The sequence below is a fragment of the Carcharhinus amblyrhynchos genome, chromosome 8 (assembly GCF_965287045.1).
Source record: "Carcharhinus amblyrhynchos chromosome 8, sCarAmb.v2.hapA, whole genome shotgun sequence".
Classification (NCBI taxonomy): Eukaryota; Metazoa; Chordata; class Chondrichthyes; order Carcharhiniformes; family Carcharhinidae; genus Carcharhinus; species Carcharhinus amblyrhynchos.
Genome location: NC_137331.1, coordinates 102,698,404 through 102,722,620, shown reverse-complemented (window position 1 = coordinate 102,722,620; position 24,217 = coordinate 102,698,404). Strand labels below are relative to the sequence as shown.

General features: G+C 44.6%; 1 protein-coding gene across 3 annotated transcripts in view; it reads left to right on the top strand.

The window, feature by feature from the left end:
* The window catches only part of fam135b (family with sequence similarity 135 member B), a 401,595-nt gene that overhangs the window by 279,656 nt on the left and 97,722 nt on the right, over positions 1-24,217 (top strand). For all 3 annotated transcript variants that reach the window (XM_080194586.1, XM_080194584.1, XM_080194585.1), the window contains 2 exons: positions 20,087-20,240; positions 23,248-23,297. In XM_080194586.1, the coding sequence (XP_080050712.1) occupies positions 20,087-20,240; positions 23,248-23,297 (204 nt within the window). The remainder of the gene's footprint in view (positions 1-20,086; positions 20,241-23,247; positions 23,298-24,217) is intronic.

The following is a 24,217-nucleotide window of genomic DNA, read 5'->3' as shown; positions in this document are numbered from 1 at the left end:
GAGGGAATCAGAGGGGTCACTCAATGTTAGCTGGAATGGAGCATGAGGATGGGAAGGGCCATGGGTTGCGGATGGGTGTGGGAGCGGTGAGGTGCAGGTACTGAGGCATATGGTGGCGATGAAAAGTCTGAAAGGGTTCACAAGGAGGAGTCATTTGAGTCTATGATAGACTCCTGGGTCCAAACTCAAGGTAGCCATGGCAGAAGGATATGGTGAAGGTTAAATGGGACAGAAGGAGCTGATTGTGTGGGAGGTCCAATAATGTGGCGTGAAGCATTGCTGAGTGGAGTTGGTGGGGATGCTCACAGATTGACGGGGGACCGCAGTGGGGAGCAGGATGAGGGAGGGCAAATCCATCGTAACAGGGTAAGACTTTAGGGGAGGAAGGGAGCTTTCAACGTTAACCTAAACATTTCTCATGGTGATGGGGGCAGGTTAAAGTGGCCAAGGAAGGTGCACTGCCCCACAGCAGGAGATGTAAAGCAGGCTGCGGCCCTTCAGGCCTCAACCCTGCAGAGGACGGCCCCCCCCAGGCCACCATCACAGACAACAGGGAGTGGCAGTCAGCAGGCTATCTATACCTGTACTGCAGATGTTGGGGAAACACCCAGTCATGGTAAGAAAAAAGTAAAAAATTTTCAGATGTGGAGGGTTGGTATGGATGTTTACAATTTATAGTATATACTACACACATTTGTTTTTGCACTTCGTTTTTCTGAACTCTTCAGTTAGGGCAGCACGATGGCACTGCTGCCTCACAGCGTCAGGGATCCAGGTTCAATTCCGGCCTCAGGTCACTGGGTAGAGTTTGCACATTCTCTCTGTGACTGCATGGATTTCCTCCTGGTGTTCCGACTTCCTCCCACAGTCCAGAGATGTGCAGGTTAGGTGTGACTGGGCATGCTAAACTGACCCTAGTGTCAGGGGGATTAGCAGGTTAAATATGTGGGGTGACGGGAATAGGGTAAGGCTGGGATTGTGGTCAGTGCAGACTCGATTGGCCAAATGACCTCCTTCTGCACTGATTCTATAATAGTCAGTGGCCCCCCTACCTGATGAAATGTTCTGAAGTCATAAAAGTGTAGCAGAGGCCACCCTTCTCACGTATTTCGCATTGTGAGCTGCAAGGTTATGTTTTCTTGCATCATCGCATTACAGTACACCACCTTGCTGTGCACATCAGGGACAAGAGAAAGGCATCAAATGCTGGTTAGACAATGCAGATCTGAGACTTGTGTCAGAGAATCACATCGCAAGGTCTCAGGAGTATAGATGTTGCAGTCTGATTTATTCACCTGATGTGCCTGCACTGTAGAGTGGTCCATATAAGTTTTAGCATTGAACCTCACTGGTGCAGATCTTAGTTGGTGCACCTTTCAATGGCTTCCATGTAATGGCTGTCAGGTTTGAGTGTTGGTTACACATATACCAATATTCGGGGATCTTATGCGTTCCTTGCAGTATTATATTGCGACCGCGTTTGCAGGTCAACATCAACCCTTTAGTCATTCCCAATTCTCTACCTGCATAATAAACAGCTATGGACCTAGCTACCTCTTGATGGCTCGAACTGCCTGTTAGAGGGCAACCACCCATGCAAGATCAGAGGTGTGTGTCAAGGCCTCAGATAACATAAGAACAGAAGAAATAGGAGCAGGAGTAGGCCATCTAGCCCTTCGAGCCTGCCCCGCCATTCAATAAGATCATGGCTGATCTGTCATGGCTCAGTTCCACATTCCCGCCCTCTCCCCATAACCCTTAATCCCCTCTCTTATCAAAAACCCATCAACCCGCGTTTTAAAATATTTAGCGAGGTAGCCTCCACCACTTCAACGGGCAGAGAATTCCAGAGATTCACCATCCTTTGAGTGAAGAAATTCCTCCTCAACTCCGTTCTAAACCGCCCCCCCCCTTTATCTTGAGGCTGTGCCCCCTAGTCCTATTATCCTTTCTGAGCGGGAAGAGTCTCTCCACCTCTATCCTATCCATCCCATTCATCATCTTATACGTCTCAATGAGATCTCCCCTCATTCTTCTAAACTCTAATGAGTACAAGCCTAGTTTATTCAGCCTCTCCTCATAGCTCAACCCCCTCAACTCTGGCATCAGCCTAGTAAACCTCCTCTGCACTCCCTCCAAGGCCAAAATATCCTTGCGTAAGTACGGCGCCCAAAACTGCACACAGTACTCCAGCTGCGGCCTCACCAATGCCCTATACAGCCGCAGCAAGACCTCCCTACTTTTATATTCAATCCCCCTCGCTATGAAGGCCAGCATCCCATTTGCCTTCCTGACCACCTGCTGCACCTGCGAGCTGGGTTTTTGCGACTCATGCACAAGGACCCCAAGGTCCCTGTGCACCGTCGCCTGCTGCAGTTTTTCGCCACGTAAGTGATAATCCTTCCTACCATTATTCCTACCAAAGTGGACCACCTCGCACTTGCCAACATTAAATTCCATTTGCCATTTCCTGGCCCATTCGCCCAGCCTATCTAGATCCTTCTGTAGACTCTCCACACCCTCCGCACAATTTGCCTTTCCTCCAATCTTGGTGTCATCAGCAAATTTTGACACCCTACACTCGGTTCCCTCCTCCAGATCATCTATATAAATGGTAAATAGCTGAGGCCCCAGCACCGACCCCTGAGGCACTCCACTAGTCACCATCCGCCAATCCGAATAGCACCCATTGACCCCCACTCTCTGCCTCCTATTTGACAACCAATCCTCTATCCACGCTAACACCCTACCCCCAACTCCCTGTCCCCTGACCTTCTGCAATAACCTCCTGTGAGGTACCTTGTCAAACACCTTCTGAAAATCAAGAAAGACCACATCCACCGGCTCTCCTCTATCCACCGCCCTAGACACATCCTCATAGAACTCCAGTAAATTTGTCAGACACGACTTCCCTTTAACGAAACCGTGCTGCGTCTGCTCTATCAAGCAATTCCTTTCAAGATGCCTCGCTATTTCCTCCTTGATGACGGATTCTAACATTTTACCTACGACAGACGTTAAACTAACCGGCCTATAATTCCCTGCCTTTTGCCTGGCACCCTTCTTAAACAACGGCGTAACATTAGCCGTTTTCCAATCTTCCGGCACTTCCCCGGAATCCAGCGACGTCTGGAAAATAACCACCAAGGCATCCACTATCACCTCCGCCATTTCTTTCAGAACCCTCGGATGCATTCTATCCGGTCCTGGCGACTTGTCCACAATCAGTCCCTCCAGTCTGTCGAGCACCTCCTCTCTAGTAACAGTAATGTCATTAAGACCCTCCAGTCCTACCACCTTTCCATCTCTAACACCCGGCAAATTATTCACATCCTCCTCCGTGAAGACAGAAACAAAAAAGTTATTCAGGATCTCAGCCATATCCCCATCCCCTACCACTAAGTCCCCCTTCTCATCCTCTAAGGGACCAACGTTCACCCTAGCCAGCCTCTTCCTTTTTATATATTTATAAAAACTCTTGCTATCCTTTTTTATATTAAGCGCAAGCCCAGCTTCATAGTTTCTCCTACCCTTCTTGATCATCTTCTTTGTCAATCTTTGTTGACATTTAAACCTCTCCCAATGCTGGACTATTAGCTGGGAGGATGTTATTCTGGACCTGAAGGTGTTGCTACCATGGCTTGTCTGAATCCCTGACCAGCTCTCCAATGGACAATCAACATGGTTCTGATCAGGAGAATGCGATCAGTGTGTCTGGCTTAGAGTCATAGAGATTTATAGCATGGAAAAGGCCCTTCTGCCCAACTTGTCATGCTGATCCTTTTTGTTAACCCTTAAGGTAATCCCAATTGCCTGCATTTGGCCCATATCCCTCTATACCCATCCCACCCATGTAACTGTCTAATTGCTTTTTAAAAGACAAAATTGAACCTTCCTCTACTATTACCTCTGGCACCCTGTTCCAGACACTCACCGCCCTCTGTGTGAAAAAATTGCCCCTCTGGACACTTTTGTATCTCTCCCCTCTCACCTTAAACCTATACCCTCTAGTTTTAGACTCCCCTACTTTTGAAAAAAGATATTGACTATCCAGCTGATCATTATTATACAGACCTCTATAAGGTCACCCCTCAGCCTTCTATGCTCCAGAGAAAATAGTCCCAGTCTATTCAGCCTCTCCTTATAACTCAAACCATCAAGTCCCGGTAGCATCCAAGTACATCTTTTCTGCACTCTTTCTAGATTAATAATATCCTTTCTAGAATAGGGTGACCAGAACTGTACACAATTGACCAAAACTGGCTTCTGTGTGCATCTCTCAGACACCAAAAATGAAAACGTAGAAGCCTTAAATAGGATCAGCGATAAGCTCCACGAAAGCTGATGTGTGCTGTTTATTCTCAAACAGTTAGCTAATTAATATCAAAATGCCTTGTGTGCATTCTCAAACTCACAGACGGAGAGGCTAGGCTGTAGGGAAAGTTAAGACATTCCAGAAAAAGGCACCCAGTGATTGTCAGTCATCAGAGAATGCTGTTGCACAAGCTGTCACATGTATAAAAAGGTGACCTGACTCACAGGCATAGTATCATAGAATCCTACAGTGCAGCCCAACGAGTCTGCTGACCGCAATCTAACCCAGGCCCTCTTCCCCATAACCCCATGCATTTAATCTAGCTGGTCTCCCTGGCACTAAGGGGCAATTCAGGCCAATCCACCGAATCCGAGTATCTTTGGATTGTGGGAGAAAATTGGAACACCCAGAGGAAACCCACGCAGACACAGGGAGAATGTGCAAATACCACACAGGCAGTGACCCAAGCTGGGAATCGAACCAGGGTCCCTGGCACTGTGAGATGGCAGTGCTAACCACTGTGCTGCCACACGTATCCATCCATGAGAGGAACGGATCACTGCAACCTAAAACCTGTGGTGGACTCACAATGATGAGGCCTGAGCACTAATCTTGCATAAGAGATTGCCTGTGGAGAGATTACACATCAAAATGAAAATCAAACCAAACCAAACCAAACCAAACCAAAGTGCCCTTCCTGAGACGTCTGACAACACAACAAGCATTCTGCCAAAAATGCACTGAAGTTTGCAGTGCTGCTCCTGTCTCTTGAAGGCTAACATAGGCAGTATTTGCTGCACTGCCTCTTGCTTAGCTGCAGGTACGAGAAGTGTCCTTGGTACATTCTTGGTCGTGCTTCTGTGCAATGGGTGTCAGCCTTAGCGTCTGAGTCTTCATGGGGCCCCACTGGCCAATTTGTATCAGGGTAAGACTCTTCCTCTTGCCCTGCCTGATGATGGGCCCTCTCCTCAGTTGCCTGAGAACCAGGAAAAAGGCAACATTGCCTGCTACACCCACCCTCCTATCTTGCTCATCTTTGCTATGGACACATCAGCTCCTATTAGCTGAGGTTGGAGAGGTTGGCCGTGAGGCACCATTTGAGAAGGGCCTTCTATGTGAAATTTTTGGGGTCTTTAATATTAATTTTATAGAATTGTGCTAACCCTAGAGTGCAGAAAGAGGCCATTCGACCCTTCGAGCCTGCATCAACAATAATCCCACCCAGGCCTTATTTCTGGAACCCCATGTATTTACCCTGCTAATGCCACCAACACTAAGCAACTTAATTTTCTTGTGGAATTGTTTCTCTTGTCTCCAATGCTGGTACGAGGCTAAAGAGGATGGTGTATCAAATAATGGGCAATAAGACCAGTAGTTGTCAGTACCTGTCATGGCACTGATGATGTGGAACTCTTAGTGGTACCTTGCTCAATGGGTACAATCGTCAAGCAAGCGTCAGTACTTGGACCATAGGTGTTGCCACGAGGTCTGACTGGTTTGATGTTGGTTATGGCATGGTTATATTCCAGATGTTTCATCAGAAGGATGGTTTTGCTGAAGTTTTCTTTCCCTTCCTCTTCCTTGCCTATCTCACCCTTTTGGAGATTCAAATCTTTCCCAACTCTGCCACTGAAATCTGATGGAGGATCAGTTTGCCATCTGCTGGGACGCAGGCTAGCAGTTACTCAGGATCAGCGGTGCAGTCCCTCTTTGGTCTTGTCTGTTGCAGGAGTTTATGTGCTGATGACATGTTGATTCCTCAGTAGGGTGTGCTGGGCAGTTTGATAGATTGACAGAGGCAAAATCCATCACTGCATTTAAAAAAAATACTTGGATGTTCAGCAGAAGCACTGTAAGCTACAGGGTTACTGATCAAGGGCTGGAAAGTGGGTTTAAACTGGATTAGCTCTTTTTCAGCCAGCACAGACACAATTGGCCAAATGTGCCCTTTCTGTGCTAAGACTTTACATTTTCTAAAATTATGGGAACATTTCTGCTTAACTGATGTAATCTGTGAGGGTTTGATTTTGACAGTAAGAGCTCTCATTCAGGGTGCTAATGAAGAAACATATTTTTCAAACAGGCTGATAAATTATAGCATAAACATTCATTCCAAATGAATGCCAGGACATCAACAGTGATTTATGAAGTTATTAATTGCACTCTGTGTGTGGGGAGTTGGTTAGCTCCGTTGGCTGGATGGCTGTTCTCTGATGCAGGGCAACACCAACAGCGTGGGTTCAATTCCATATTGACTGAGGTTATTCATTCTCAAACTTGCCCCTTGCCTGAGGTGTGGAGATTGTCAGGTTAAAATCACCACCAGTCAGCTCTCTCTTTCTCAAAAAGGAGAGCAACCTATGGTCATCTGGGACAATGGTCACTTTACCTTTACGGATGTGCGGTGTAGATTTGTATCTCATCTTCTTGTATGAGGCTTTTGACATTCCCATTGCATTCCCAAAGTTGACAAAGTAAATATTCTGGTTGAATGTATCTTGATACCGTTTTCCTACCCAGTTTATCCATTTCATTGTAAATCACTTTGGTCAGAGACACTGTTCAGTGACCTAAAGCTCTGGAAAGAATCCTCAAAATTCTGACTGCACATTAAGTTAGTGCAATCAGCCTTGATATGCTTTGTACAAGACCAACTGCAGATTCAATTACACAGCTTGCCACAGTTTGTTGGAACTCTTTTAATATGAAGGTCATTACCACAACCACTGCACTAACTATTGTTAGCAATATTGCCTAGTAACAAATGTCTCTTTTATTCAACTGTTGACAGAACTTGAGAGGTACTTCATATATTCAGCAATAAAAACATTATAGTGCAGCTCAAATCACCAAGTACAATTCAGCTTGCCTAATCAAGCTATGCAACATAATTGTTGGATGTGTTTTAGAAATTCTCACTTTTCCAAAAACATCTCCAATTTCTCCAATATCAAACCCAAACAGTAAACCTACGGGCATGCTTCTCCAAAAAGAGTGGAAACTTAGTCCCAAAGTGCGATGGGAATGTTTGGTGGTAAAACATTCTACTGGCAATAAATGGGAAAACATCGGATATTCCAAATGGAATGGGAGATGTAGTAGGTGAGCCCCCTTAAGGGGTGAATGTCTGGAGGGTCATGTGACCCGACTACCCGAATCCTGGGGTTGAGCATGGATTTTTACCAATTGAATGGAGCCTAAAGCTGGATGGAGAAGACACATATGGAAACACACAGTTTGAGTTGTTCAATGAATTGTTATTGTCGTTGTTAACCTGGTGGCCTCCACTTGTTAGCGATAATCATATCAATGATGAGGAAAAAGGATGTGCCTGAAATCGCAGTAAAAAAATGCGAAGGAGACCTTGTTTAAATTTAACAATCCTGGGTGCTCCTGATACCAAAAACTTTTGCAGAGCTTGTGAACTAGGACGAGGGCATCATCATCCCAAGTCCTCAGTAATACTGCAAAGGTACAAATCTAACTCGATGAGAGAGCCCCAGGAGACATCACGTGGCCTTTGTAGCAATGTTAAGACAAATATTGGAGCAGTGTGAGTTTTGTCAACATTGAATGGTATGTTGAGAGATCGTTTGGTATGTGGTGTAAACAATATCGCAATACAGAAGAAGCTACTGACAGAGTCTGAACTAACTTTTAAAAAAGGCAGTAAAATGGCCCTGGCAATAGAAAGTGCAGAGAAAGGGGGGCTTTAGAGCTGCGAAGCAAAGCAGGTCTGGCGTGCTCATCCAGCAATGAGGATACTTCAGTTGCAAGCGATAGAAGAAATAGCATCTCAAAGTAAATTGAAGAAAAAGGTTTAATAAGAAAAAACATCATTACACTAACTCTCGGGCCATGTCCTGGACCACACAAGCTCCTCACAATCCCTGTCTGCTTTCTATTTATACCGGGTCAGCTGACCACCTCAACATTTTGCCATTAGTTACACTGTCCACTGGGTCAGCTGATCAGCTGATCATCATAGCATGTTACTATTGGTTACATTATAACAGATTCCAATGTTATAATTGGAACATGATGGGAAGCTGCTAGCAGCAGTGGCACCAAGAGTAAAGTTGGTTTCAGTGTGCATCCCGTCTTATGGAATGGAAACTGTGCTATCCCATAGGATGGATGATGGGTCAGGCAGACCTATTGGAAATGTATCAAGAACTGTTTCAGATAGAAGGAAAGAAAACTCTCAAATTGGAAAGGAAGGCTTAGCCGTGCTTTACAGTATTAAAAAGTCTCATCAGTACATCTATGAGAGACATTTCACCATCATAACCGATCACAAGCCTCTGGTAGGGCTTTTTAAGGAAGGCGAAGCAGTTCCCCAATGCGTTTGCTAGAATACAACGATGGGCATTGTTATTGGCAGCTTCTGAGTCCACATTTGAACACAAGTTAGGGGCACACGGTCCATGCAGATTCTCTAAGTCATCTCTCATTACCAGAAAGCGCGCCACCTTCTCCAATGTCTCAAGGGGGATTGTAATGGCTTTAAATTTTTTTTATATGCATTGCCTGTGACGGCACAACAGATAAAATTCTGGACCAATCAAGACTTACTGTTATCACGAATTAAACATAGATACTAGAAACAGGAATAGGCCATTTGGCCCTTTGAGCCTGCTCTGCCATTCACCTTGATCATGGCTGATTACTGAACTCAATATCCTAATCCTACCTTCCTCCTATATCCCTTGATTCCTCTAGGCACAAGAGCGATATCTAATTTTTTCTTGAAATCAGACGTTTTGGCCTCAACTACATAAGATTGCATTGTTGGTGGAATGAAACAGCTACAGAACACATGAAGTTTTATCAAAGGAGAAAAGATGAACTTACTTGTGAGGATGGTGTCATCCTGTGGGGAATGAGAATACCCGGAAGAAAGTAATTGCGAGAAGAATTACATAATGTCCAACCGGGAATGCCAAATCTGAAGATGCTAGCTGGAGGCTCTGTTTGGTGGCCTGGCATAGATCTTGACATTTGAAAGATGGTGAAACAGTGTGACCAGTGCCAGCTACAACAGAAGTTACCTGCTGTAGCCCCTTTACACCCCTGGGAATGGCCAAGGCGGTCATGGATGAGAGTTCACGTTGACTTTGCAGGTCCATTTATGGGTACAATGCTCCCTTCACTAGAGGATGCCCACTCAAAATGGCTGGGAGGTGAAATTTACAAATTTCTATGCAATGACTGAGAAACTGTGCCAGTGTTGTGCCACCCACAGATTACCAGAAGGACTTGTTTTGGACAATGGAATGGCATTCACAAGTGCCGAATTCCAAAACTTCACGATATCCAATGGAATTAAGCATATCCAAACAGCACCATATCAGCCTGTTGTCAGGTGAGCTTGCGGAACATGTGGTACAAACCGTCAAAGCTGTCATAAAGTCATTATCATTGGCATCCCTTGAAACCAAGTTGGTAAGAATCCTACCTACAGAACCACCCTGCATATAACCACTGGAATAGCTCCTGCTGAGCTGCTTCATTGTGCTGGCTGGTAGTGTTGTCATTAATTAAAGGAGTGAAGAGGCAATTCAGCCTGTTACAGAACAAAGTGCTGATTCCACAGAAACCCAGGAAATAGTGAAAAGCGATAAGTCTGCTCAAGAAGAGAGTCAGACTCGAGAAAAGTCCAACCGAGTCTATCCCTGCTGTTGAATCACATCCAGTTGAACTAAATTGCTCCCGGAGAAAGCTGAAGTCCTCTAATAGACTGAGTTTCTGACAAACTGTGTTAAAATATTTATTGTTGCTCATATTGTGTAAGTAGTTTAACTTCACAACACAGTATGGACTAAGGGACTTTAAGGAGGAGGACATAATAAGCTCCTTTTAGGTTGGTCATGCACAAATTTGATTGGGTTTTTTGAAGGTGGCACAGTGGCACAGTGGTTAGCATTGTTGCCTCACAGTGCCAGGGACCCAGGTTTGATTCCCGGCTCGGGTGACTGTCTGTATGGAGCTTGCACATTCTCCCCATATCTGTGTGGGTTTCCTCTACAAAGTCCAAAGATGTATAGGTTAGGTGGATTGGCTGTGCAAAATTGCCCCTTACTGTCAGGGGGAATAGCTAGGGTCAATATATGGGGATAGGTCCTGGGTGGGACTGTGGTCGGTGCAGACTCAATGGGCCAAATGGCTTCCTTCTGTGCTGTAGGATTTTACCAATTCTATGAAGGGATAACCAAGAAGGTAGGTGGGGGCTGTACAGTTGATGTTGTCTATATAGATTTTAGCAAGGCCTTTGACAAGGTACCGCATGGTAGGTTGTTGCATAAGGTCAGATCTCATGGGATCCAGGATGAGGTAGCCAAATGGATACAACATTGCTTTGATGACAGAAGAGGGTGATTGTAGAGGGTTGTTTTCCAAACTGGAAGCCTGTGTCCAGTGGTGTGCCTCAGGGATCTGTGTTGGGTCCGCTGTTATTTGCCATTTATATTAATGATTTGGGTGAGAATTTAATAGGCATGGTTAGTAGGTTTGCAGATGACACCAAAATTGGTGGCGTAGTGAACAGTGAAGAAGGTTATCTGGGATTGCTACTGGATCTTGATCAATTGGGCCAGTGGGCTGATGAATGGAAGATGGAGTTTCATTTAGATAAATGTGAGGTAATGCATTTTGGTAGATTGCAGCAGGGCAGAACTTATTCAGTTAATGGTAGGGCATTGGGGAAAGTTATAGAACAAAGAGATCAGGGATAAACGTTCATAGCTCCTTGAAAGTGGAGTCACAGGTAGACAGAGTGTTGAAGAAGGCGTTCGGTATGCTTGGTTACACTGGTCAGAACATCAAGTACAGGAGTTGGGAAGTCTTTTTGAAGTTGTACAAGACATTGGTAAGGCTTGGAATACCGTGTGCAGTTCTGGTCACCCTATTATAGAAAGGATATTATTAAACAAGAAAGAATGCAGAAAAGATTAGCTAGGATGCAACTGGGATTTGATGGTTTGAGTTATAAGGAGAAGCTGGATAGACTGGGACTTTTTTCTCTAAAGTGTAGGAGGTTTAAGGCAATCTTATAGAAGTCTATAAAATAATGAGGGGCACAGATCAGCTAGATAGTCAATATCTTTTCCAAAAGGTAGGGGAGTCTAAAACTAGAGGGCATAGGTTTAAGGTGAGGGGAGACATACAAACTGTCCAGAGGGCAGTTGTCTCAGTCAGAGGGTGGTGAATATCTGGAACAAGCTGCCAGGGGCAGTAGTAGCGGCAGGTACAATTTTGTCTTTTAAAAACAGTTACATGGGTAAGGTGGGTATAGAGGGATATGGGCCAAACACAGGCAATCTGGACTAGCTTAAGGGGCAGCATGGACAAGTTGGGCCAAAGGGCCTGTTTCCACACTGTAAACCCATAACTCTAATTGCCCAAAAGGTTGGGAGCACCTGAATCCTAGGGCTTAGTGCAGACTTTTACTATCAGAATTGATTGAAGGGCTGAATGGAGAAGACACACATTGAAGCACTCTGAACATAGTTTGAGTTAGTTAATAGATAGTTGTTGTTACTAACCTGAGGGTTGCCATTCATTATGATGATTAAAGGAAGTTATTGTGAAAATCCTCTAGTCCGCATACCCCAACACCTGTTTGGGTACACTGAGGGAGAATTTAGCGTGGCCAATGCACCAATCACAGAAGGTTTTACCTTTTAAGCCAGCACCAAATATATTAATGTGCAGGAGTAATATGTTGGATAATTCAATGAACTCAATAGAGATACATTGGATATAAAAACATAACAAGTAGAAACAGGATTAGACCCCAGTAACCTGTTCTTCTATTCAATAAGATCATGGTTGATCTTATGGCACCCCATCCACCACCCTAAACATTCAATCACTCCATCATCGATGCACGGTGGCAGCAATGTATACCATCTACAAGATGCACTCCAGCTGCTCACAGAGGCTCCTTCAACAGCACTTTCCAAATCCATGACCTTTATCACATAGAAAAACAAGAGCACCAGATGCAAGGAAAAACTACCACCTGCAAGTTCTCTTCCAAAAAAACTACAAAACACCCTGACTTGAAACTATATCACTGTTCCTTCAATGTCACTCTGTCAAAATCCTGGAACTCCCTTCTTAACAGCACTGTGTACCCTACACCACATGGACTGCAACGGTTCAAGAAAGTCTCTCTAGGGCAATTAGGGATGGGCTTGTCATTTGTCTAGCTCAGCCCTGAAAATATTCAATCACCCAGCCTCCACTGCTCGTTAGGTATAGAATTTCAAACACTTAACAACCGCCTGAGAGGAAAAATGTTTTCCTCCTCTATCTGAAATCAAAAACCCCTTATTTTGAAACTATGTCCCTAGTTCTGCATTTCTCCAGGAGGGAAACATCATCTCCGTATCCACCTTCCAAACCTTCTCACAATCTTGTGTCTCAATGAGACCATATCTCATTTTTCTAAATTCATAGAATCGTGGAATTGCTACAGAACATTTGGCCCATTGAGCCCACACCGACAACAATCCCACACTCCATCCCTGTAACCCCACACATTTACCCTGCTAGTCCCCTGACCTTAAGGGGCAATTTAGCATCAACCTAACCTGCACATCTTTGGAGTGTGGGAGGTAACCAGAGCACCTGGAGAAAACCCACGCAGACACTAGGAGAATGTGCAAACTTCGTACAGACAGTCATCCAAGGCCAGAACTGAATCCCTGATGTGAGGCAGCAATGCTAACCACAGTGCCACTGTGCTGCCCTGTGATCTGGGCCCGATCTGCTCAACCTTCCCTCACAACACAAACCATTCATCACAGGAATCAACCCAGTGAACCTTCTCTGAACTGTTTCAGACTAAGTCGGGAAGGATTTTCATCTAAATAAGAACTACATTCCTTATTTACTGTTTGTAATCTTCTCCTCAGGGTACAGTTCAATAAACAGAGTCAGGCGGTATATCAGCAGATTGCCTTTAATTAAGAAACGACTCAATGCAATGATTCCTCTGATGGTTGGTTTCTGACATTATGTCCTTTGTAATCCACAGTGTAACAGTTTGTCAATACACTGCAGTCAGTCTTTACAAAATATGTCATCGTCAAATCCTTAGAGGAACAGTTGTGAATCAAGGTCATTTTTGGCAGTATGAATGATTCATTCTTGGGACATAGGCTTCGCCGGTAAGGCTAACATTCCTGGTTGTCTTGAAATGTGTTGGTGAGCCTTCATCATGAATTGCTGCATTCTATGCCATCTGTAAACTTGCTTATTATTCCCCCCAAATTATCACTGATATCATTAACATATATAGCAAACAATAAGGGTCCCAGCACTAAACCTTGTGGTATGCCACTGGACACTGTTCTCTAGTCACTCAAACAACCTTTTAACTCCACCTAATACTACGCCATCTTGCCAAGTTTTCCTGAGTTCCATGTTGTCTAATATTTCTAAAATCCAATGATCTAGGCCCAATCTGTAGGGTGAAGGTACTTCCACAATGGTGTTTGGTAGAGGGTTTGTGGGTCTTGATCCAGAGATGATGGAGAAATTGAGATGTATGTCCAAGGTGCGATGGTATGCAACTTGGAGGGCATCTTGGAGGTAATGGTGTTCCCATGAACCTGATGCACTTATCCTTCCTAGTGGCTGAGGTCACAGGCTTGGGAAATGCTTCTGAAGGAATTTAATGACTTTGCTGCATGCATCCTATAGATAATGCACACTGCAGTGTGCCAGTGATGGAGAGAGTGCATTTTTACACAGGCTGTTAATTGTTGTGGCTGCACCTTTTCAAATAAGGAGCACATACACTGTGACTCTCGAGACTTGTGCCTTTTAGGAAGTGGAGAAGTTCTGGGTAATCAGGGATGAGATAATCAGGGATGAGATAATCAGAGATAAGACATGCAGCATATCTAGGGGTGGCATAGTGTCACAGTGGTTAGCACTGCTGCTTCACAGCACCAGGGACCTTGGTTCAATTCTGGCCTCGGGTCACTCTCTGTGCGGAGTTTCCACTTTATCCTTGTATCTGTGTGCATTTCCTCTGAGTGCTCCAGTTTCCTCCCACAAGCAAAGCATGTGCAGGTTAGGTTGGCTGGCCATGCTGAATTGACCCTAGTGACGGGAACGGCAGGGTAAATGTGTGGGGTTACAGGAATGGGGCCAGGGTGGGATTATTATGCACAAACCCAATGGGCTGATTGGCCTCTTTCTGTACTTAGGGATTCTACATACTGCCTGACCAGCTTTAGCAGCCATAGCATTAAGGAGGCAGATCCAGTTGAGTTTCTCCTCCACTGTGACTCTGAGGACGTTGATGATGGATGACATGGTGATGATGTTACCAGTGAATTTCAAATGGAGGTGGTTAGACGCACTCTTGTTTGAGATAATCATTTCCTGACACCTCTCTATTTCAAATATTTCTTCCAATTTGTCAACCCAAACCTGCTGCAAATGAGAAACTTCAAATCGAGCTCAACCCGGTATTATGAGGAAAGACTTGAATTTACATAGTGCTTTTCACGAGCATCGGACATCTCTTAACTGATCTGCTCTGTCTCTTCATGCATAGTGGATTTGTTCAGGTCCAGTCTTCAACTGGCTGAAATGAAAACTTCCTGCCTGGTCCTGACCTCTTCTTGCAAGATTACCAGATAGATTTGGAAAAATCTAAGGGCCTGCCTAAAATCACACCAATTTGGTTTCTTCCTCCTGCAGCCTTTCTGGGTCAGTGCATAGGTTTCAAATTGCCTAACCATCCACTGACACAAAATCCACCTGCAACAGGCCTGCTGCTTAATACGTATGCTCACAACAAACACACACAAACATCCGCACACACCCACACAGACACACACATATACACACACATACACACACACGCACAGATACACACACAGACACACATGCATAGACACACAAACATATAAACACACACACGTACATATACACACACACAGACACACATAGACACAGACATACAGACACACAAACAGATACAGACGCTCATTCACATGTTAAAATAGCAAAATATTCTGCATAAAATATTTGTGTATTTTGTAACTAACATGGAAGAGAGTAAAGTTTTATATTTGTGGCACATTTTATCCAGTTCTTCAGGACAGAAGCCTAGCTCCAATTATCTCCAGCTGCTTCAACAATGATCTCCCACTTCCTTAAGGTCAGAGGTTAGGGCTATTCGTTCATGGTTATCTGGTCATAGTCACGTTGGTGTTTGTGGAAGCTTGTTGTGCAACAAATGGCTGCTGTGTTTCCTACATAATGAGAGTGATCAAACTTAACAGCTTTGAGATGATCTGTGTTTGTGAAATGTGCTAGATAAATGGAACGAAAACAGAAAAAGCTGGAGATGCTCAGCAGGTCTGACAACATCTGTGGAAGGAGAAACGGATTTAATGGCCGCGGTTCTCCCCAAAAGTGCTGAGTTGGCAGCAAAGCTGGTCTAGTTCGTGCCAGTTCTGACAGGTCAGCTTCTCACTGAATCTCCGCACTCTGAAGAGATCCCAGTTGGGAATCTCAGTGAAAACCCGGGGGTCGGTGGGGGGGGCTATTCATGCCAGAGTTTGACAGTTCTGGACTCTGTGCATGCGCAGTGGCCCCAATCTGCCAACCTCCCGTTTGCTGGACAGCTCGATCACTGGCCAGCCCAGGACACCCGCAGTGCTGCCCCAACAGCGACACCCCCCTCCCCCACCCCCCCTTCCATGGCCTGATCGCAGTCCCACAGCAATTCCTGGGCCAGCCCTGATCCACCCCCCTGTTCCTGAGTGCCCTGTTGCCCAGGGTGATCCCAGCAGTGGCGATCACCCCTCCCCCGGCAGACACCTCCATCTGTTCCCCCTCCCGCCCACTTAACCCTGCTGGGATCAGACCTACCCCTGACAAACCAGTCCGCATCCCCCAGCCCGCCCCAATGCCTGCCCTCCCTCCATCCCTGACCAATTCCAATGCAGAATGGCAGTGGGACCCCCCACCCTCAACGATTGTCGCTAGGCCCTGCCCACAATAGGCCCTGCTCCAATGGGCAGTAAAAAGTCTGACAACACCAGGTTTTAGTCCAACCGATTTATTTGATAGTAAACTCACTAGCTTTCGAGGGGATTCCCTCTTCTTCAGGTGAATGGAGAGTTCACCATTTAACTCTGACAACACCAGGTTTTGTCAGACTTTTTACTGTGTTTACCCCAGTCCAACACCGGCATATCCACATCATGCCTATGGGCAGTGCCAATGTGCCCCCTGAACATGAATATGTTGCCCTTTGGACAGTGCCAGAGGGCACAGGCTGGCACTGCCAGGGTGCCCATGCCCGGGGGCACCACATCCCCACTGTCCAACCTCCTAGGGATCCCCATTGCCCCCTCCTTCATTCTGGCAAGATCTCCCACCAGCTCCCCAAACATGGGAAGCCAGAGTGAACCCCGCTGGAAGGAAATATTCCTGGCTGGGTGGGAGATGCGATTCGGAAGCCAAAAGGTCCCAATAATTAACTAATCTACATATTTAAAATAGATTTAAAAAAAATTTAAATTACTTCCCTGCCTTCCTGCCTGTTTCCAGCATGGTCTGGCGAGTGACTTCTCGTCGATTCTGCGAGATGCGCAGATCCACATTCAAGGCAGCAGGCGTGCGTCCCCCGCCCGGACCCGCCAGAGAAGTGGCGGACGCGCATCGGAGAATCGCGGCCAATATTTCAGGTGAAGGTCCTTCTTCAGAACTCAGAAGAAAGGTCCTTGACTTGAAAAACATTCGCCATTTTGTTCTCTCCACGGATGCTGTGAAACCTGCTTAATATTTCCAGCATTTTATCTTTCAATTTCCAGCACCGTAGTATTTTGTTTTTGAGAATATAGAAGTCTTTCTTTCTTTCAATCTGATCACTCATTTTAATCTGAATACAATGGCTTCACTGCTTGTATTTAGTGCCTTTTCGAGATGCGATTGAAAATATGGTTGGACAATCCTCGTCAATTCAAATGCAAAGAATGGTGTTGAGTCCTGCTATGTGCTGTCACAGTCACATTATACACACAGGATATGTGGGTTGTTTATTAAATTTGTCTTTTTACTTACAACACAAGATACAAGTATTGGAAAAGATCTTGAATTCATTCTGTCATTTACATGTATGGAACAACCTTGAGTTTCAATCTATACAACAGAATATTGAATATCCCAGTGCAAAATCTACAGTCCTTTTCCTCCGGTCCCTGCGTTCCCTGATTCACTTGTCCCCACACTTAGTTACTGTGTTTGATTTAATTAAGAAACTCATAAAATGTTTTCTGCTGATTAATGCACTTTGATCCAAGAACTGCCTCTCACCTGTTACTACAGGTAAAAACTCATTATACGATATCATTAATCAGGAATAGCACAGTTTGCTTTCCTTGCCTCGGTTAACTGAGCTTTGAAGAGGTGTGCGATACACTTTGGTTTAATTAGATTCCTACTGAGATGTTTTACAGTATTATGCCACGTCTGTTAGCTCTGATTATTACAACGAGTCTGAATGGCTGTTGAGTAGAGCAGCCTGAGAATATATAGTTATGGTTTTCTGGATGACTGTCAAGACATGAAAATTGCATTAATGAGGAGACTGACCATCACAAATCGGAGAGAATACCATCTGCTCTTCCTATCCTGCAATTTTATTGACGTCAATGGAGGAGTATTGCAGGAAATTGTTCTCCCATTGTTAAATAGGGGCAGCACGGTGACACAGTAGTTAGCACTGCTGTCTCACAGCGCCAGAGACCTGGGCTTGATTCCAGCCGTGGGTCACTGTCTGTGCGGAGCCTGCACATTCTCCCCATGTCTGCATGGGTTTCCTCCAGGTGCTCTGGTTTCCTCGCACACACCGAAAATGTGCGAGTTAGGTTAATAAATTGCCATTCAGTATCAGGGGAACCAGGAGGGTAAAAATGTGTGGGATTGCGGGGATAGGACCTGGGTGGCATTGTTGTCGGTCCAGGCTCGATGGGCCTAATAGCCTCATTCTGCCCTGTAGAGTCTGTGACTCTATAAATATATCAATTTATAAAAAAATGTGATGCTGAAATCTTGCTGCTGTTCATGCCAGCGGGATCTTATGGTCCTGCCAATGGCACACTCCTGCCACGGATTTCCCAGTGGCGAAGGATATGCTCATTGGGGAAGCCTATTGACAATGGCAGGACCATAATATCCCATCCCTCCTACCACCATGAAACACATTGTGGGGAGGGAGAAAAATTCCCCCCTATATATTTTTCTCTACAATTTTATTTGATTTAGTATTGTCACATGTATGACATACAGTGGAAAGTATTGTTTCTTGTGTGCTTTATAAACAAAACATACCGTTCATAGAGAAGGAAACAAGAGAGTGCAGAATGTAGAGTTACAGTCATAGCTAAGGTGTAGAGAAAGATCAACTTAATGCAAGGTAAGTCCATTCAAAACTCTGACAGCAGCAGGATAGAAGCTGTTCTTGAGTTGTTGGTACGTGAACTCAAAACTATTATATCTTTCTCCCAACAAAAGAAGGTGGAAGAGAGAATGTCCGTCGTTTTTTTGGGCCCTCAGTTATGCTGTCTGCTTTGCTGAGGAAGCAGGAAGTGTAGACAGAGTCAATGGATGGGAAGCTGGTTTGCATCATGGATTGGGCTACATTCATGACCCTTTGTAGTTCCTTGCAGTCTTGGGCAGAGCTGAAGCCATACCAAGCTGTGATGCAATCAGAAAGAATGCTCCCTATAGTGCATCTGTAAAAGTTGGTGAGAATCGTAGCTGACATGCCCAATTTCCTTAGTCTTCTGAGAAAGTAGAGAAGTTGGTGAGCTTTCTTAACTATAATGTCGACATGGGGGGACCAGGATGGGATGCTGGTGATGTGGACACTTAAAAACTTGAAGCTCTCGACCCTTTCTACTTCGTTCCCATTGATGTAGACAAGGGTATGTTCTCCTTTATGCTTTTTAAGTCAATGACAATCTCCTTCATTTTATTGACATTGAGGGAAAGGTTGTTGTTGATGCACCTGTTCACCAGATTCTTTATCTCATTCCTGTAGTCTGTCTCATCATTTTTTGAGATCTGACCGTTTTCTCCCCTTTGCTTGTTGAGTTCGAGTCTCCTGATGGTAGATTAGGCTCCAGTGATGCTGGAAACCCATGAGTATCTTCCCCACATTCCTATCCATAATTTTTAAGCCTAGACAATGGCAACAGGTTATTGAGGGAAGAGAGCACTGAAGTTTAGCCTGATTCTTTCCTCACTCATTTTCCACACAATCACAGGACACGGAGGGAATTCAGTGGCTTCCAATTGGTGTCTCCCTGTTTGGTGTGACTGGAATTGATAACTTGGACTGGCTTTAAGCCATGCTGTTCCCGCTTTGTGATGCTGGGCATTAGTGAGCAGACATTTTCTTTTTAGATGGTCTAACGAGCTCAGCGGTTTGCAAATTATGCTTTTCCATTAGCTTGTGCAATTTTCCAAAATCAAAACTTTTTCCATCGGACTGAGGTAAGCAATTTATTATGTGCTTGGTTTGCCTTTCGGTAGTGTTTAACAAGGTTGCCTACGTGTTTATGAGCTATTTTCCATAGTTGCAGCACTTTGCCTCAATAGTGGTATCATGGGGAAAACAAGAAATATATGTGTACATACGGTCTCCTGTTATAGTTTTTGCTCTGAAAACCGGTAAAACACAACCGATGAAATTCAATGTTCCCATATCAGCTTTTTTACTCTTCCTTTTAGGGGAACACTAACGTTACCTCTGAGGGCTGTATGCAGCACGCGTACCGATGGCATGAAAGCCTCTGTCGAACTTTACTCTCTGCCTACAAAGGACTCCTTTGCTACTTCAGTGCAATCATGAAACAGATCCCAGAATTGCATCAGATTCAACTAGGTAAGAGGTGTGACTGTTTCAAAAGTATATTCACTGTGATCTTTCAACCCCCCACCTCCCTCCTTTTTCAGAAAGTGAAGACCGTACTCTGTGGATAGGTAGCATAGTGGTGATGTTACTGGACTGAGAGAGCAAGGACTGAATTTTTACATCATGTTTCGGACAGTTCCTGACTCTGCCAACCTGAACTTGTCACTTCCTCCCATGCCCACCATATTGTCATCCCTTTTGGGTCCATTTTTAATTGTGAAAAAGGGTGGTAGTTTTACTCCAGATTGCCTGTGACTGAGAGTAGATGTGTGGTACCATACAGGAGTGGAAGGTTATGGCAAACGGACCGTGTCTGAAAGACGAGAGGGTTGCCATTACAGGTTAGTACAGATTGCCTGTAAGTGGCCTCGAAATGCGTTACCTACTTGACGTCCAGTCCTGAGGTCTGGCAGCTGAGAAAATCCAACAGTGCATACAAGTGGCATGGCTTTTTTCAAAGGCCAGGTAAAATGTGTCATATGTATTATGTTTTAAGGGGAGGCAGTGGCCCAGTGGTATTGTCACTGGACTAGTAATCCAAAGACCCAAGATAATATTCTGGGGACCCTGGTTCAAATCCCGCCACAACAGATGGTGAAATTTGAATTCAATATTAAACAAATCTGGAATTAAAAGTCTAATGATAACCATTTGGTAGAGGAGTCTAAATCCAGAGGGCATAGGCTTAATGCAAGAGGGGAGAGATACAAAAGTGTTCAGAGGGATAATTTTTTCACAAGAGGGTGGTGAGTGGCTGGAACAAGCTGCCAGAGGTAGTAATAGAGGCGGGTATAATTTTGTCTTTTAAAAAGCATTTAGTTACATGGGTACGATTGGGATAGAGGGATATGGCCCAAATGTGGGCAAGTGTGATTAGCTTAGGTGTTCTAAAAAAACAGGGTGACAAGGACAAGTTGGGCTGAAGGGCCTGTTTCCATGCTGTAAACCTCTATGACTCTATGACATTGTCGATTGTCACAAAAACCCATCTGGTTCACTGATGTTCTTTAGGGAAGGAAATCTGCCATCCTTACCTGATTTGGCCTTCACGTGACTCTGGAGCCATAGCAATGTAGTTGGCTCTAACTGCCCTCTGAAATGGGCAATTAGGGATTGACAAGTGCTGGCCCAGCTAGTGACACCCACATCTAATGAAGAATTTTAAAAAATTGAAATGTTATTATTTGATTTCAGTGTTAAGCCTACCATAAAGCAATGTGCTCCTTGTTCAGATACGCACGACAAGTAATGATTATAATTTATATCCGATTAGTGCGCTAATCCGTTAATTTGCAATTGACATAATAACAGTTGTGTTATGATTCGAGTTAGATGGAAATAATATCTTACAACTCTTCACTCCATAATCTGTTTTTCCAGGCAAGTTTAGATAGAATGCCGCAAGTTCGTAGAGTCCCAGAGTACAGAAGGAGGCCATTCGGTCATCGAGCCTGCACTGACAATAATTGCACCTTCTCCCCGTAACCCCACATGTTTACCCTGCTGATCTCTCCAAATTAGGGTCAATATAGCATGGCCAATCAACCTGACCCGCACATTTTTTGGGAGGAAACCGGAGCACCTGGAGGAAACCCACGCAGTCATGGGGAGAACATGCAAACTCCACACAGACAGTGACCCAAGCGGGGAATTGAACCCGGGTCCCTTGCACTGTGAGGCAGCAACGCGAACCACTGAGTCACTGTGCACAGGATATACATTGCTTTTAAACGTGAGCTATGGCATCACTCTGAAGAGAGAGTTTTGGACCTGTGTCACTGCAAAATTTACCGACTGATTAAATCTCCATGAGAAATGCTCTGAAAGATAATAGTCCAGAGACCCAGGGTAATTGGACCTTGGTTTGAATCCCACCCTGACAGATGGTGAAATTTAATTCAATAAAAATCTGAAATTAAAAGACGACTGATGGCCATGAAACTATTGTCGATACCAGGATGTCGCCGGATATGGAGGGCATTAACTATGAGGAGAGGTTGGAGAAACTTGGTTTGTTCTCACTGGAACAATGGAAGTTGAGGGGCGACCTGATAGAAGTCTACAAGATTATGAGGGGCATGGACAGAGTGGATAGTCAGACAGTTTTTCCCAGGATGGAAGAGTCAATTACTTTGAGGCACAGGTTTAAAGTGCAAGGGGCAAGGTTTAAAGGAAACGTACAAGGCATGTTTTTTACACAGAGGGTGGTGGGTGCCTGGAACTCATTGTCCGGGGGGAGGTGGTGGAAGCGAATATTGGTAGTGACTTTTAAGGGATGTCTTGACAAACACGTGAATAGGATGGGAATAGAGGTATATGGTTCTCAGAAAAGTAGGGGGTTTTAGTTCAGTCGGGCAGCATGGTCAGTGGAGGCTTGGAGGGCCGAAGGGCCTGTTCCTGTGCTGTAATTTTCTTTGTTTGTTCTTTGATATTTGTTGTAAAAACCCATTGAGTTTACTAATGTCGTTGAGGGAAGGCAATCTGTTGTCCTTTTCTGGTCTGGCCTACATGTGACTCCAGATGTATAGCGATGTGATTGACTCTTAGTGACCTCAGGCATGGACAATAATTGTTGGCCCAGCCAGCGATTTCCACATCCCATGAATTAATTGAAAAAAAAAGCTAAAATAAAGGCAGTCAATGAAGATGTCAGCATCTGTGTGAAAGGGTTAACATTTTGGCCATGTGTCCTTCCTCAAAATGCTTCTGACAAAATGCCTACACTAGAAACATTAGCCTGAATTTGGTGTCTCAGATACTGATAGACTTGTTGTTTATAATGGAAAAAGATAAAAGGTGCAAAGGGGAGTGTACAGGAAATAAACATGATGGACCACATTGCTGCATATTGACTGTTATTTATGATTCTGAATCTATTTCCAGCTTTCTCTGTTTCACGTTGCCAAACATTGCATTATAGCTGTTTTGATGTTGTGGGATAAAACTCTTAAAGACTATATATTTTTATTGCTGCCAGAGGACTGCCTCATTGAAGAAACACTGTCCCAGCTCCGCATTAATTTGCAGGTGAGGAGTTTAATTACTTATTTTTTTAAAAAATACCTGCTTCATTCTTGGGAGAAACACTGCAGGGGTGAATTTGAACTTTCGCAATTGAGTTAAAAAAAGGTCAACAGTGAATCACCGCCCAGTACTACCCATTCAGCATTCCCTGCTAAAGTTACGTTTCAGCCCTTGCCGTGCCTTGAATCAGACAGGTCGGGATTGAAGGGTCAGCTGGAAACAAATAAAGAGTGGAAAGCGGCCAGTACTTTCTGCTTGAGGTTAACCAAAATGGTGCCAGAAATTGCACTTAGGTTAACATTTCAAAAGCTGTTTTGTATAATTTTCTTTGACTATAGGTATTCTTTCAATGAAGTGAGACTGCCCAGACACCCAGCATGACGTTGCAGAAGACTCTGTTTATCACATACAGCCCTTGCTTTGTTTTCATTAACTTACTGCATGTGGGCATTGCTGACTAGATCGGCATTTATTGCCCATCCCTAGTTGCTCTCGAGAAGGTGGTGGTCAGCTATTACCCTGGACCACTGCACTCACCTTTGGGAGGAAGTTCTAGGATTTTGACCCGGCGATGGGAAAGGAACTGGGCGATCTTTCCAATTCAGGATCTGAGTGTCTTGGAGGGGAACTTTCAAGTAATGGTGTTCCTATGTATCTGCTGCTTTCTAGATGGTTGCTGTTGTGAGTAAATTAGTGTCGGGGGACTAGTTGTGGGTATGGAAGGTGCTGTCTAAGGAGCCTTAGTAGGTTCCTGAAGTATATGGTAAACAATGTTGCCACTGTGTGTCGGCACTGGAGGGAATGAAAGTTTGTGGACGGGGTGCCAATCAAGTAAAAATGTTTTAAATCATAGAACCCCTACAGTGCAGAAGGATGCCATTCAGTCCATCAAATATGAACCAACCACAACCCTTCCTAGGCCC